Source organism: Mustela erminea, chromosome 14, assembly GCF_009829155.1.
Source record: "Mustela erminea isolate mMusErm1 chromosome 14, mMusErm1.Pri, whole genome shotgun sequence".
Taxonomy (NCBI): Eukaryota; Metazoa; Chordata; class Mammalia; order Carnivora; family Mustelidae; genus Mustela; species Mustela erminea.
In genome coordinates this window covers 14,898,050-14,913,119 of record NC_045627.1, presented here as the reverse complement: position 1 = coordinate 14,913,119, position 15,070 = coordinate 14,898,050, and the positions used below count along the sequence as shown (strand labels likewise).

The 15,070-nt window shown below is 36.9% G+C and overlaps 1 protein-coding gene across 1 annotated transcript in view; it reads right to left on the bottom strand.

Annotated features, from left to right (window-relative positions):
- The window catches only part of LOC116573473 (ERO1-like protein beta), a 60,762-nt gene that overhangs the window by 17,202 nt on the left and 28,490 nt on the right, over nt 1-15,070 (bottom strand). Inside the window, exons 3-5 of the mRNA XM_032313636.1 lie at nt 13,740-13,781; nt 12,528-12,610; nt 4,341-4,405 (exon numbers count right to left, since the gene is read on the bottom strand). Of these exons, the coding sequence (XP_032169527.1) occupies nt 4,341-4,405; nt 12,528-12,610; nt 13,740-13,781 (190 nt within the window). The remainder of the gene's footprint in view (nt 1-4,340; nt 4,406-12,527; nt 12,611-13,739; nt 13,782-15,070) is intronic.

Below are 15,070 nucleotides of genomic sequence, written 5' to 3'. Positions count from 1 at the left end.
TGCTGGTTTAAGTGGTTCTTAAAAATTTTAATACTTTTTCAAATCATGAAAGGCGGGTCTTGTTAATTTATAGAAGGGTTTAGCAAACTATGATTCATAGTCCAAATGTGGTCTGTATACGTTTTGTAAAGAAAGTTTTATGGGAACATAAGCCACATTAATTCACTGCTTTCACACAATTATGGCACAGCTGAGTAGTTGCAAGAGAAACCATACAGTCCACAAAGTCTAAACTTTTTACTCTCTGTCCATTTACAGAAGAAAATGTTTCTCAAGCCCTGACCTACACTGACAAGAACTTCATGGCATCTAGATGAGGAAGTAGGGGTGAGGGAGCATCCACAGGTTGAGTTCCCCCCCAAAACACACCAGTGCTGGTATCCCCATGCTTCCCCTGGGGCCACCTGTGACATGATTTTAATTAGCCTATTCAGAAACTACAACTTCTTTCTATTTGCACAGCGGTAGCATTCATTTGGAAAATGCTCTTTGGACCCCTAATATGTCTTCCTCCTCCCCAAAGCTTTCTCTTCTTGCTCGCTTTGTAAAGCTCTTCCTAAACTGTTCCATCTGACCATGCTAACCATTCCCAAAGGATTCAAAGAATGTCCACGGAATCAAAATACTTAATTCTGGGAATTCATCAATTTCAACTAGTGCTTTTTCTTCCTTTTCAAGTATACCTTTTTTCCCCAAATGAATTTTCTTTTCATGGTCACTTAATTGCATATTAGTGTTAGGAAGCTACACAGCATGTTCGAGAATGCGAGCCAGTCCTCCACACCTCCTAACCCAAATATCTCTTCAACATAGCACAGGTCAACTTAGCGTGCAGTCTTTTTGTTTATGGATAAAAATATACTGTTGTAGACTCAGGATTGAGCCTCCCACCCTCCATCACCAACTCTAACTTTGACTGCTAGTAATGCATTATTAAAATGCATTATAAAATATTCAGGTGAGGAGAACCTATACTTTATAAAGCACCCAAATAATTCTGACACACAGCCAGATTTGGAAACTACTGTTTTAGACAATACTTTAAATTTATTAATGAATGGGGTGCCAGAGTGGCTCAGTGGGTTAAAGCCTCTGCCTTCAGCTCAGGTCATGATCTCACGGTTCTGGGATCGGGCCCTGCATCGGGCTCTCTGCTTGGTGGAAAGCCTGCTTCCCCCTCTCCCTCTGCCTGCCCCTCTGCCTACTTGTGATCTCTATCTGTCAAATTAAAAAAAAAATCTTTACACAAATTATTAATGAACACTTTTTTTGAATTTTTAAAGGTTTTTATTTATTTGACACAGAGATAGAGAGTAGAAGTAGGCAGAGCAGCAGGCAGAGGGAGAGGGAGAAGCAGGTACTCTACTGAGCAGGGAGCCTGATGTGGAGCTCGATCCCAGGACCCCAAGATCATGACCTGAGCAGAAGGCAGCAGCTTAACTGGCTGAGCCACCCAGGCACCCCTAATGAGCACGTTTTAAGGGAAAATATAAAAGTAAAAATCTGTCATACTATATAGGTTATTTATGAACCAACAACTTCATTCAGCAAACATTTATTGAGCAAGTACCATGTCCAGGCACTGTTCTAGGCACTAGGGATAAAGCAGTGAACCTGAAAGACAAAGCCTCAGGCAGCTGACAATCTAGTTGGAGCAGATGGACAATGAACAGATTAACTAAATAACCTGCCCTGCACTCTCTGGTCATTCTTGGTACTCAGAGTGGGCAGCAGTGTCAACACTCACACTGAGAGTGGTTGATGCTTTCTATAGGCAGGTGACAGCCAGTTTCTCTGATGAGGTGACATTTGAGCAGAAACCCAAAGGAGAAGAGGCCATGCATAGAGACAACAGCGACAACAACAACAAAACAGGAGTAGGGAAAGGAGCTTACCTTAAACTGCTAAATTATTTAAAAATCTACTATTTGATCTATAAGGGTCATCTTTTCTTCAAACAGAGACAGAACAAAAACAAAACAGAGAACAGGGGTGTAGAGAATATATACCAATAAACTGGGGTGAATATTCTTCAGATTGTTTTAATCAAAAGGTTTTACATAACTGAAATAGCTAGATGATGACTCTAAAGCTACTCTGAAGTGTTTTAAAAAATTGTATATATAAATAATTGGGACATACACAAACATTACCACCCAGAGAAGTAGTGGTAATCCAACCAGTAAAATGGTTTATATGTTTCAGGACTACACATAATATAAAAATTACTAATTTTTAAATTATGAAATCCTAAATTCTTATAGGACATCTCTTCCATTTTTATAATATAAAAAGCTAATGTTAAAAAATTAGTTAACATTATATTGATGAGAGGTGACTGATACATCATTGCTCTTACCAAGGGATCTCTGGAATGGAGTAGCATTTTTTGTTAAATACCTATAAAAGAAATATATACTGATATTATTTACTATAAGAAATATTCACAGAAATGATTTTTAATTAAAAAATCTGTTAATTAAGCACTAAAAATGTTTTATTTTAATCAAAAAATAGGTAAAATGATAATCTGGCAAGACTTGACTGTGAGTGTTGAACACTAAGCATAATTAGAATGACAACCAGAGAACAAATTAAAGAGTAAGCAGTGATGTCAATCCTTAACCTAGGTACAACAGCTTGCTTTGATGAAACATTTGTCAATTCTAAATATCCTAACAGGAGTATTTTATTAATTTCCCATTATTCTATCCAGATACCCAAAGAAATTTTTTTTCAGATCTCTTAAAAATATTCTTACTGGCGGCAGGTGCAGTGCCTGGGTGCCTCAGTTGGTTAGGCATCTACCTTCAGCTTAGGTCATGATCCCAGGTTCTGTCCTGTGACAGGCTCCCTGCTCACCTGGGTGCAGGAGGGGCATGGACGTCTCCTTCTCTTTCTCCCTCTGCTGCTCCCCCTGCTGTGCCCTCTCTGTCAACTAAAAAAAAAAAAATCTAAAAATAATCCTTGCTGGGGTTGCCTATGTAGCTCAGTTGGTTGAGTGTGTGACTCTTAAAAAAATTTTTTTTAAGATTTTAATTATTTGACAGACAGAGATCACAAGTAGGCAGAAAGGCAGGCAAAGAGAGTGGAAGTAGGCTCCCCATTGAGCAGAGAGCCCGATACGGGGCTCGATCCCAGAACCCCAGGATCATGACCTGAGGCAAAGCAGAGGCTTTAACCCACTGAGGCACCCAGGTACCCAAATGTGTGACTCTTGATTGAGGCTCAGGTCATGATCTTTGGTGGTTAGATCAACCCCTGAGTCAGGATTCTTGCTCAGCCTAGAGACTGCTTGAGTTCTCGCTTTCCCTCTTCCTTTGCCCCTCCTGGCTGCTCACATTGGATAGATAGATACATACATATATACATCGATAAAATCTTTGAAAAACAAAAAATGTCCTTGCTCAAACCTTATAAGCCATGGTGTTAACATTGCACCTCCTGGCAACCTCTCAATCTGCTGTGCTATTGTAGCAGCTCACTCTAACTTGCTGCACGGCAGACTGGAGGATGAGCACAATTCTACAGATGGATCCCCTAAAACCCTCTAGGAAGCTCTATGACTACTTGAGTGCTTTCCAAGTTCTGAGGAACTCCTGCTGCCTACAGCCATGCATTCCTGAACCCCAAATTCTTCTCCACCAACTATGACATCAAGGTAAAAAGTGAAGAGAGGCCAAGTGAATGATTTAAGTTTACTCGGCACAGTTCTTGGGAATATTCTCCTTAGATCAAAATTTTTGAGTCACTTCAATTACCTTCTGAAGTAAGAGTCATGGTAGTTACTGCTGAACAGCGCCCTCTCTTCATACTATTCCAGGGGACTCTTGGGAAAAGGCTTGTGGGGAAGTCAAATTAGAGTCTTCCCCAATATTGCAAGGTGTCTTTATGTTTGTTGGCACCTCCAGAAAATTCCAGTGTGAACATGTTTATATGTTCATAGACCTAAACTGAGTGGCTTGAAATAGAGGTCCATAGGAGATGATGTGTCATGATGGGAAAAATATAGGTATGGGATCCAGTCAGATCTGGAATTGAATCCTGTCTCAGCCTCTTTTTACTGTGTGATCCTGGGCAAGCTACTCTTCTTGAGACTCAGTTTCCCAGGACATGAAATAATACATAGTTATCAAGGTAAGTATAAAGATTAGCAATAATGTACTTAAGGCACTCAGCACATGGCTAGAACATAAGCTCTCAATGAATGCTATTATGAATAATAAGATCCACTCAGCAATACCCAGTGTATTCAAAGTATAACTGATTATATTTTCACTGATTTCCATTTCTTATAAAAGGATTAAGGTTAAAAGAACTTCATTACAATAATTTATTACCATCAAGTTCACAAAAATGATCCTGTGAATCATCATATCTCACCCAGTCAATGAATGCTTCTTTGCTTTGATTAAGGAGAAAGAGGGAAGAAAAAAGAAAAATGATTTAAATTGGGAATGGAAAATGTTACACTGTATCTTATATAATTAAAACCAGATAATCTGAGATCATGTCTTTAATTTAGATAGTTTCATAAATTCAATTAGTGGTTACCTGAAGGAATGATAAACAAGTTACCTGAAAAATATACATATTAACTTCCATGAAGTATTTCTATTTAACTATACTAAAACTATGAGCCCTATTTTAATAATAATTTCCATTAGAAAATTACTTTACAAAAATATAGGAGATGTAGTTAAATACAAAAGTCAACCTAGCCTTTTCGACTGACTTAGAAATAGCAATCATTTTTTTCTAAAGTAGGAAATAAATTTACATTCATAATTCCTTTAATTTAAGCTGCTTCTGTATTTACAGGACAAAAATACCAAAAACTGCATTTCTAGGAGCTCCCCTCCTACATGGTATTCACTGGTAGCACCAATGTCACTTTAATCATGGCATATCATTCACTTTCCATACTACCTCACCTTTAATAAAATATAAGATCAAGATCTCTACTTGGAGATCTTGGAACAATTACAGTCATTCAAATAAATTCTGACCTATATTCACTTTAACCTATATTCAGACCATCTCTGTCTTAAATACATAACAGCAACATCTATAAGAGAGCTATCATCCTTCTTCTTTATTTACTATACAACAGGGAAAAAAACAAGGTAATAAAGTTATTTGTGTACCAAGTACAAATCACGTAGTTCCTAAATATGTTACTATCATAGCCAAGAATTTATTTTGTATTTGAGAAACCGTTACATGACATAACCACTAGAAGTCCACATAAGGCTGACTGCACAAAATCCACTATCAATAAACGTTGCCGGGGCGCCTGGGTGGCTCAGTGGGTTAAAGCCTCTGCCTTCGGCTCAGGTCATGATCTCAGTGTCCTGGGATCGAGCCCCGCAAGGGAATCTCTGCTCAGCAGGGAGCCTGCTTCCTCCTCTCTCTCTGTCTGCCTCTCTGCCTACTTGTGATCCCTGTATGTCAAATAAATAAATAAAATCTTTAAAAAAAATAAAATAAACGTTGCCAATTTAAATCACAGTGGGATTTTTCCCCCCATGGGAATATTCAATTAACTTAATAATACAAGTTAATGGAAATACTTGTATCATAGTTGACTCAGCTGGAATACAGGATGTGATAAAGCAAGAAGGCAAGTTCTAGTTACAGCTGAGATGGTAACTATAGTTATGTTACTTAATAGAGAAGTTTTTCTTTGAAAATAGTCAAGAACAAAGCAATTGTGACATAAATTCCTATTTTCTTGTTAACAATACAATTTAGAGGAACTTTTATCCTTGAGGATTCTTATGTGGTGATGCTTTGCTGATCGTTTCATTCCAAACCCTGCCTGAAAGCCACAGCAGCAGAAAAGATGGCGAAGGCTAATCTAATGCTAATAGAACTGGCTCGGTCTGGCTTATAAGTGGGTTGAAGGGAAGTAGTCCAGCTTTTCTAAAAGTCAGTTTGAAGATGGATGCCAAGCTATTTACGTCACAACTTCCTAGTCTTTACCAGGGACTTCCTGTCAAGATGGTGCCGGGTTAAAACCAGTGGCCTTCGAAGTGGGCAATGCAGGGGCAGGAAGGAAAGGACCAGAGCGATTTCCAAAGAGCAGGAGAAAACTTCTCAGGGTGGTAGACAAAATAACTATCTTGATTAAACTGATTTTCATGTGTACACACCTGTCAAAACACCATGAGGCATGTTTAAATAGGTACAGTATACTGCATGTCAATTATATTTCAGTAAGGCTGTTTAAAAGTTATAGTACCAACTGCTGGAGAAGTTGTGGAATGAGGAACTCTCATACACTACCAGTAGCAATGTATTTTAGAAGTCATTTTGGAAAACGTCTCGGCAGTATTGCTTAATTTCACCTCTAGGTATATTCTACATAGATGCATACCAAATGCAAACACCAAATGTCCGCTACTATATTTTTTGGAATGGCTGTGAAGTGGAAAATTCCAACTATCAATGATAGGATGGGAACATTTTGGTGCAGTTTTAACTATGGAAACCAATGAAAAAAGAATTAAATGCTACTACTAAGTCCAAGAACATGGATGACTCTCACAACATGATACTTAATAAAATAAGTCAGACACAAATAATACATTCCATATTATTTCATAAAAATAGGCAAAAATAACTTCTGCTACTGTAATTCAAAATCATGGTTAACTTTGGACAGTGGTAATGACCAGAAAAGTACACACAGCAATCTTCAGGGCAGCAAGTACATTGTTTTGGATGGTTGCTGCAGAGCTGGGTTCACTTTGGAAAATTAAACTCACCTTTATGCTTAACATTTATATACCTTATTGCATTTCTGTTATACTTGGATTTAAAAATTTAAAAATAACTCTGTTCAACAAAATATCTATAAGCAAAATTAAAAGACAAGCCCTAATAATGCATATGGCCAAAGAATTGTGATCAGATTGCATGAGGAATGCCTACAAATAATATAGATTTTTTAATTCATTTGAAAGAGAGAGAGAGATCACAAGTAGGCAGAGAGGCTGGCAGAGAGAAAGGGGGCAGCAGGCTCCCTGCTGAGCAGAGAGCCCAAAGTAGGGCTCGATCCCAGGACCTGAGATCATTACCTGAGGTGAAGGCAGAGGCTTAACCCACTGAGCCACTCAGGCGCCCCCAAATTATAATATTTTAAAAGTACATACTATCCCACCTCTACACCCCATGCCAACCCCATGTTGTTTCACCATGGAGAAATAACAGCAAAGAATATAAAAAGGCACTTTACCTTAAAATTCTACAGTGACTTAAGTCCCAATCCCTGGATAACTTCTCTAGTTATATTCTTTCCTGGGTAATGTCATATGGTTTTAAAATGCCATATATTCACACATGACTCCCACATTTTATCTCTCCCCAGAAATTGAGACTTGTGGATCTAACTACCTGCTCGACATCTCCAACTGATGTCTCATAGGCAGTTCAAATGTAGCAAGTCCAAGACTGAACTATAATTTTCCATCAAACTTGTTCCTCCTGCAAGTATCCCCAGTTCAGTAAATGGCAACTCCTAGTTTTCTAGTTCCAAATATTTTTTCTTTTAACGTTTTTTGGAATTTATTGATTTGTATTTAAAATGAACTGTTGACAAAGATTCCCTGGAAATCATCTGACTAAACCCGAGAAAACAGTTAATTCTACTAAGACAGTAAAATAATTCCAAGACATATGGTTTACCCAACAGAACAATACTGTAGATGCTGTCTCTGATACAAACACTCACTGCTCCTTACTCTTCTAAACACACAGTGGTATAGAGTTAACAATATTCAATCACTTCTGTTCTTTCTTGAATATATAAAATAAAAATACCAATTAAAAAACTAATATATCTTCTCTTTAAATGTTTCTTACAGATACAATTTCAATATTTTCATTCAACAGTGGTGTGTTTTAAGAGTTTATTATTCATTCACAAGTCGAACAATACTCCACACAAAGAGGAATAGTCTATAGGCTCGTACTGTGAATAAAGACTTCAGGAATGCAGCAACGGATCTTTCTAAATTACAAAGTGGATAAAATTCTGAGAGGATACATGCAATAAAGCTCTACTAAGCAGATGGCCACAGACCTAGAGCATTCTACTGATAACTTCAATGGGACTCCAGATGCTTCCAAACTCAACATGAACTCTCATCTTAGGCTTTGTACTTTCCTTTTCCAGTTTCACTAATGACACAAACATGATTCAAATACCTGAAGTAGTCATTATAGTCAAGGGCATATCCTACAATAAACTTGTCTGGATTTCAAATCCAACAAAGTCTGATTTATAACTAACACTTCAAGGGGTCCTTTTAACCAGCAAGCTTCCGACCTTGACGATCTTTGGATTATGCTCCTTGACCAATGAAAAGCAAGGTTTGCATTGTTTTGCCAGTGTCAGTTTATCCTCAATAATCAAGACATTCTTTCCAGTCAAAGTTGAGAGATCAGGACGCCTGGGTGGCTCAGTCGGTTAACCACTGCCTTTGGCTCAGGTCATGATTCCAGGATCGAGTCCCGTGTTGGGTTCCTTGCTCAGCCAGGAGCCTGTTTCTCTCTCTGCCTCTGCCAGCCACTCTACATGCTTGTTTTCTCTCTCTCTCTCTATCTCCCTTTCTCTAACAAATAAATAAATAAAATCTTAAAGAAAAAAAAGAAAGTTGAGAGATCATCTCCATCATTTACTTTGATGTGCCCTGTTGACTAGTCATTACAATAGCTCTTCAGTCTGATGAAATCTACAGTAATAGGAATGGATCCATCACAATTTCTGTTCAGTGCTTTGATACCACCCAGCAGGTCAGCAAAGAATTTATAGCCTCCCTCGAGCAGACAGAGGTCTATGATGTGACGGCCTCCCATGTCTTCATCACATCTTGAGTAAGCTGCTCGGTCCTGTCCATAATTCCATGAGGAATAAACACCTTTTCCAAATCCTCAGCATAATGATAGAGGTATACAGAATAAGTCTAGGTGATCACCTGGTTTATGATCACTTATCATGATGCTGGGATTGCCACTGTGCAGCCCAGTGGGCATATGGGTTAACCGCAGCCTGGAAAGAAGGAAGCTGGGGGCATAGCAGAGGAGGCTGAGGCTCCACAGAAGGTGGCAACAAGTGGGAAAGCTGAGCGATGTGCTCGCTGTTGCTTTCTAGGCTGCTGCTGGAGCAGAGGCCTCACTTCCCAATCCTGTAGTCATTTATAGCTCCTATCTTTTTCCATACCCCACATCAAATCCTTCAGCAAATCCTGTCAGCTTGCTCTTCAAAATCTGTCCAGAATCTGACCACTTCTCATCATTTCTACAGCTATCACAATTCTGTCTTACCTGGATTAGTACAATAACCACATAACATAGCACCTGGCTGCCTCAAAGCATTTGCTCCAGTCCTCCAGCGACTTTTCACTCCACTCAGTTTAAAAGCAGCATTCGTAGCTGTCTTCAAGCCCTCCACCCCACCCCACCCCTGCCCCCATCCCTAGCATCTTCTGACTCAGCCTTCTACTATTTTGCCCTTGACCACTGTACTCCAGCCACACTGGCCTTTTTGGGAGGCTTCAAATCATCTAGGCACACTCCTATCACAGGTCCTTTTTACTAACAATTATACATGCCTAGAATACTTCTCCCTCAGGCAGCCATATTATGACTTACGACTTGTGCCTTTATGGGCACTTTGTTCAAACGTCCCATTATTGCTGTGCCTTTCTCTCACCACCCAATCTAAAACAGTGCCACTTCCCCATCCCCATCCACACAACCCCTAGCCCTCTGTCATCCTTCTCTGCTTTATCTTTCTCCCAGGCACTCATCACCACTTTACTTACTTCTTATATATTTTACTTTTTTACTGCAGATCTACAAAGAGGATTAAGCTTCATGAGAAAAAGAATTTGTCATGTCCACCACTATATGCTTAATACTACTCTAGAACAGTGCTTGACATATATTGTAGGCATTAAGAAACACTAATATGCAATAAACAGATTAAAAATGCTCAAACTTACTAGTAATCAACAAAATACAAATTAAACAAAAGTAAGATGCTATTTCATCTGCAAGCATTATTAATTTTTGGCAAGGATGTGGAGACCAAAACCAGTTCTCAGCCCCAGAGGCAGAACGCAGCCATACAAACACTATGGAAATCCCTCAGGCAATATCAAGAACAGGTACACAGGGGCATCATAAGGTTCAGCAATCTCACTAGTGCATGCCAAATTTCCTACTGTATGCCAAAAAATTTATCAAGGCACTCAAGGTCACATAATTTGTAGAAGTAAGAAATCTGAATAATTCAAATGTCTATCAGTAGAGGAACAGATAAGTAAAACAGGTAATAGTCATCTGATAAAAACCATTCATCAGCTGAAATAATGAGACAAATCTCCCATGTTTTAACATAGATCTAGAACGCAATATGTACAGTGTAAAAATAAATTTGGATGTTAAATTCAGTATCATTTTATATAAGGAAAAAATAAAATCATATGTAAAATAACCATCATTTAATATACATAATAAAAACAAAACCATAGATGGATTCATGATAGTAGTTACCTCTAAGAAGGAAAGAAAACAGAATTGGGAAATAGGGCATAGGGGATTTCAAATTTATCTACATTTCTCTCTTTTTAAAAACATAGTAGAAAAAGTTAGTATCTAGTCACTAAATAAATAAATAAATAAAATGAATTTATTTTATTATCTTATTATGTTATATTATCTTCTCTAGTTTTCTATATTAAGATTTTCAATAAATAATGACTGATAACTTTATTAAGTCTAACAATTATAGTACACAAATGCAAACCTAAGCAAATAGGGAAATTAAAAAGATTAGTAATAATCCATTTCCTACTCTCAATTATAGATATGTTCAGTCATTTCATAGTGCATAATCTGAGACCACTCACAAATTATGTTGGCCTTCACAAGCAGGTTTTACTTAGAGAAAATAAGGAAAAGTCAATAGGGAAAAAAAAATCTATGAAACTTAATAGTGATGGTAATGAAAACTTTAGCTGTTCAGAATGTAACACACAGACTGAATTACTATTTACAAAAGACTTAGAAGTTCAAGTTCCTTTTCTTATAATAACCAGGAAGAATGGATCCATAAGTCCTGTTAGCAGAACAATCTTCTGTATTTTTACATTTTGATAAAGTCACTATTGATATATTTTTGAAATCTAAATTAAAAAAAATTAATTTAAAAAATTTAATTTAATATCCCTTTGGCTATTCGAGGTCTTTTCTGGTTCCATATAAATTTTAGCATTATTTGTTCCATTTCTTTGAAAAAGATGGATGGTACTTTGATAGGAATTGCATTAAATGTGTAGATTGCTTTAGGTAGCATAGACATTTTCACAATATTTATTCTTCCAATCCAGGAGCATGGAACATTTTTCCATTTCTTTGTGTCTTCCTCAATTTCTTTCATGAGTACTTTATAGTTTTCTGAGTATAGATTCTGTGTCTCTTTGGTTAGGTTTATTCCTAGGTATCTTATGGTTTTGGGTGCAAGAAGATGTGGTATATATACACAATGGAATACTATGCAGCCATCAAAAGAAATGAAATCTTGCCATTTGCGACAACATGGATGGAACTAGAGCGTATCATGCTTAGCGAAATAAGTCAAGCAGAGAAAGACAACTATCATATGATCTCCTTGATATGAGGAAGTGGTGATGCAACATGGGGGCTTAAGTGGGTAGGAGAAGAATAAAGGAAACAAGATGGGATTGGGAGGGAGACAAACCATAAGTGACTTTTAATCTCACAAAACAAACTGAGGGTTGCTGGGGGGAGGGGGTTTGGGAGAAGGGGGTGGGATTATGGACATTGGGGAGGGTATGTGCTTTGGTGAGTGCTATGAAGTGTGTAAACCTGGTGATTCACAGACCTGTACCCCTGGGGATAGAGTATTATGCCTCCATCAGAAAGGATGAATACCCAACTTTTGTAGCAACATGGACGGGACTGGAAGAGATTATGCTGAGTGAAATAAGTCAAGCAGAGAGAGTCAATTATCATATGGTTTCACTTATTTGTGGAGCATAACAAATAGCATGGAGGACATGGGGACTTAGAGTGGAGAAGGGAGTTGGGGGAAATTGGAAGGGGAGGTGAACCATGAGAGACTATGGACTCTGAAAAACAATCTGAGGGTTTTGAAGGGACGGGGGGTGGGAGGTTGGGGTACCAGGTGGTGGGTATTATAGAGGGCACGGATTGCATGGAGCACGGGGTGTGGTGCAAAAATAATGAATACTGTTATGCTGGAAATAAAAAAAAAAAAAAAAAATTTAATTTAAAAAATTGGTATATTTTTGAAATCCACTAAGAGGAGGAAGCAAAGCAATCATGAAATTTAGGATGAAGAATAACTTCATAAGAATGACTTGAAAAAAAAAAAAGAGAATGACTTGAAACTTTACTGTTTCATCAAAATCACAAGAAAAACAGAATATTTCTGATATAAATATACTAAATAAGAGAATATTTTTTAAACTTGCCTTAGCGTGCTGTTAATTGCTCCCAGTTTATTAGCTTGCTCACAGTCTTCTAATTCTTTGGTATCGTTTGCCACTTTTGAGTACTGAAAGGAAGTACATAGTAAGTCTAGTAATAACTATTAGCTTTCTCTCTATTTCAAGTTCCACTGGCAATCTGTCAGTGATGACACAGATACACCCTATTATCAAAACCTCTTACATATGTAAGAAATGGAAATCAAAATGAGTCACAAATTCCCACCAATGAAAGAAGACATTAAAAACAATTACCACTGGTATGCTGGTGATCATGTAAAATAAGAAAACCCTCTTGGGAAAGTAATTTGACAATATTTATCTAGAGCTATAAAAATGAATAAACCCTTGAACCAACAGCCTTACAACTGAAACCATATCCAGAGCAACACTAAAAAAAAACAAAAAACAAAAAACAAAACACAAAACAAAACAAAAATAAAGTACAACCACTTTAGAAAGTATTTGGTACTATCTCATCATGCTAAGATAGGCATAATCAATGGCCCAGCAACCTTACTTCTAAATATCTACCTAAATATCTACCTGCCTACTCTTACATGTGTACACAATGAGACAAAGGATGAAAATGCTGATACATCACTGTTCATAATAGCAAAAAACTCCAAACAATTGAAATGCTCATCAGCATAGGAAGAGCTAACCAATGAGATACTCATACAATGGAGTACTACACAACTATTAAAATTAACAAAGCTACATATATCAACAGAGACAAAATTTCCAAAAGCATAATGAAGAATAAAAAATAACTGAAAAAATATTTTTAAAATAAAAAAATTAATGCCATTTAAAAGTACTATGCCTCAAATACCTTGATAACTGTGTACCCTATACAGTATAATCCTGAAGATGACAGGTTGACTAGTTGGAACACAAGACTAAAAATACATGCATGATAAAACACCTGTTGCACAGGGCATCTGATACTATAGTTATACTATGCTACTATAGTTCTTCTACAGAAGACAGAATTGATGTATCTCAAAAGAATCTATATAATTTAACTGTAAAATATTCAAGTTCTCTGCCTGTGGCAAGAATTAGAAAGGTGGGACTATGGAGCAAAATGTTCCCACTGCCAACTAATTCCAGAACAGTTCTCTTCTGTCAAGCAGGAAATGGTAAGTTTCACAATGTAAAGCAAAAAATATTCAAGGAACAAAAGTGACTCACCTTATTAGAACTCCCAGCTTTAATTCCGACTGGAATTTTGCTCTTAAAAGAATGAGAAAAATTTAGGAAGTTATCTTCATTTTTTCTTGAGATTTCTTCACAAATTAGTAATGCCACTGCTCAAATACAGAGACTATTTTATTCTATGATGAAAAAAATGAACATTCATTCAAACTGTTTTCATACTATCTAATAAAAAAAACAATTTATGGACTTGTAAATCATAATTTAGCAAACTGAACGACATATACAAAATAACAGTGTCAAAATCAGCTAAAATATTTTTTAAAGATTTTATTTATTTATTTGGCAAAGAGAGAGAGATCACAAGGAGAGAGGCAGGCAGAGAGAGAGAGAGGGATAAGAAAGCTCCCCGCTGAGCAGAGAGCCTGATGTGGGGCTCTATCCCAGCACCCTAAATTCATGACCTGATCTGAAGGCAGAGGCTTAACCCACTGAGCCAACCAGGCACCCCCAAATCAGCTATAATTTAAACTGTAATGCAGTATGGAATAGTTCACATAAATTTTAGGTTAAAAAAAAAAAAACTGACAAAAATCACTATTCCATAAACTTGCCTACCACAGAAAAAGAAGTTTTAAAAATTTTCAAAGTTCTTTGAAAAATTTTATGCTCAATCTTAATTTCTGCTCTAAACTGACATCTAAAGTGAAGGCAGTTTGGGATTAATACTGACAGAATCAGTTCCTTGGTGCACAGGATTCACCTTGGTTTACCAATCTAGGTAATCAGGGTTTACTAATAGAAAATCCCTATGTCTAGCTTTCTTTTCTACAAAGCCAGTAATTAGTTTCAGGCTTTAATAAACAAACCTAGAAATCATTATAACTGGTTCATCAGACACAATTTTAAACAAAAAATCGTATCTGAAAGCAGAAAATCACAGGTTGATCCTCTAATCAATCTAGGGGACTGATTTACAGCATTGGAATCTATGGTATAGCAAAATACCTACTAAAATCTTTTCATGTGTCATGGTAAATTTTAGCTTAGGTAAATTTAACCAAATATTCAGAATAAATATCTTCCTGCCAGGTGGAAGAATATAAATAATGATTAGAGATATTTCCCTAATCAATAAAAAGATTAATAAATTAAAACATTACTTGTTGCCAGCATTTTATTATTTTAGTATTTGCTAGTACATCTAACAGAAGGCAGAAGAGAGAAGACTATAAAACTTAAGTCAAATCTAATAGCCATGAAACTGAATTTAAAATGTGGAAGGAATACTAACCAAAAGTGACTGCTGGCTACAGTGTGTCCTCTGACTAGTATAGTATAATATGCTAAAATCAAAACCTTTAGCA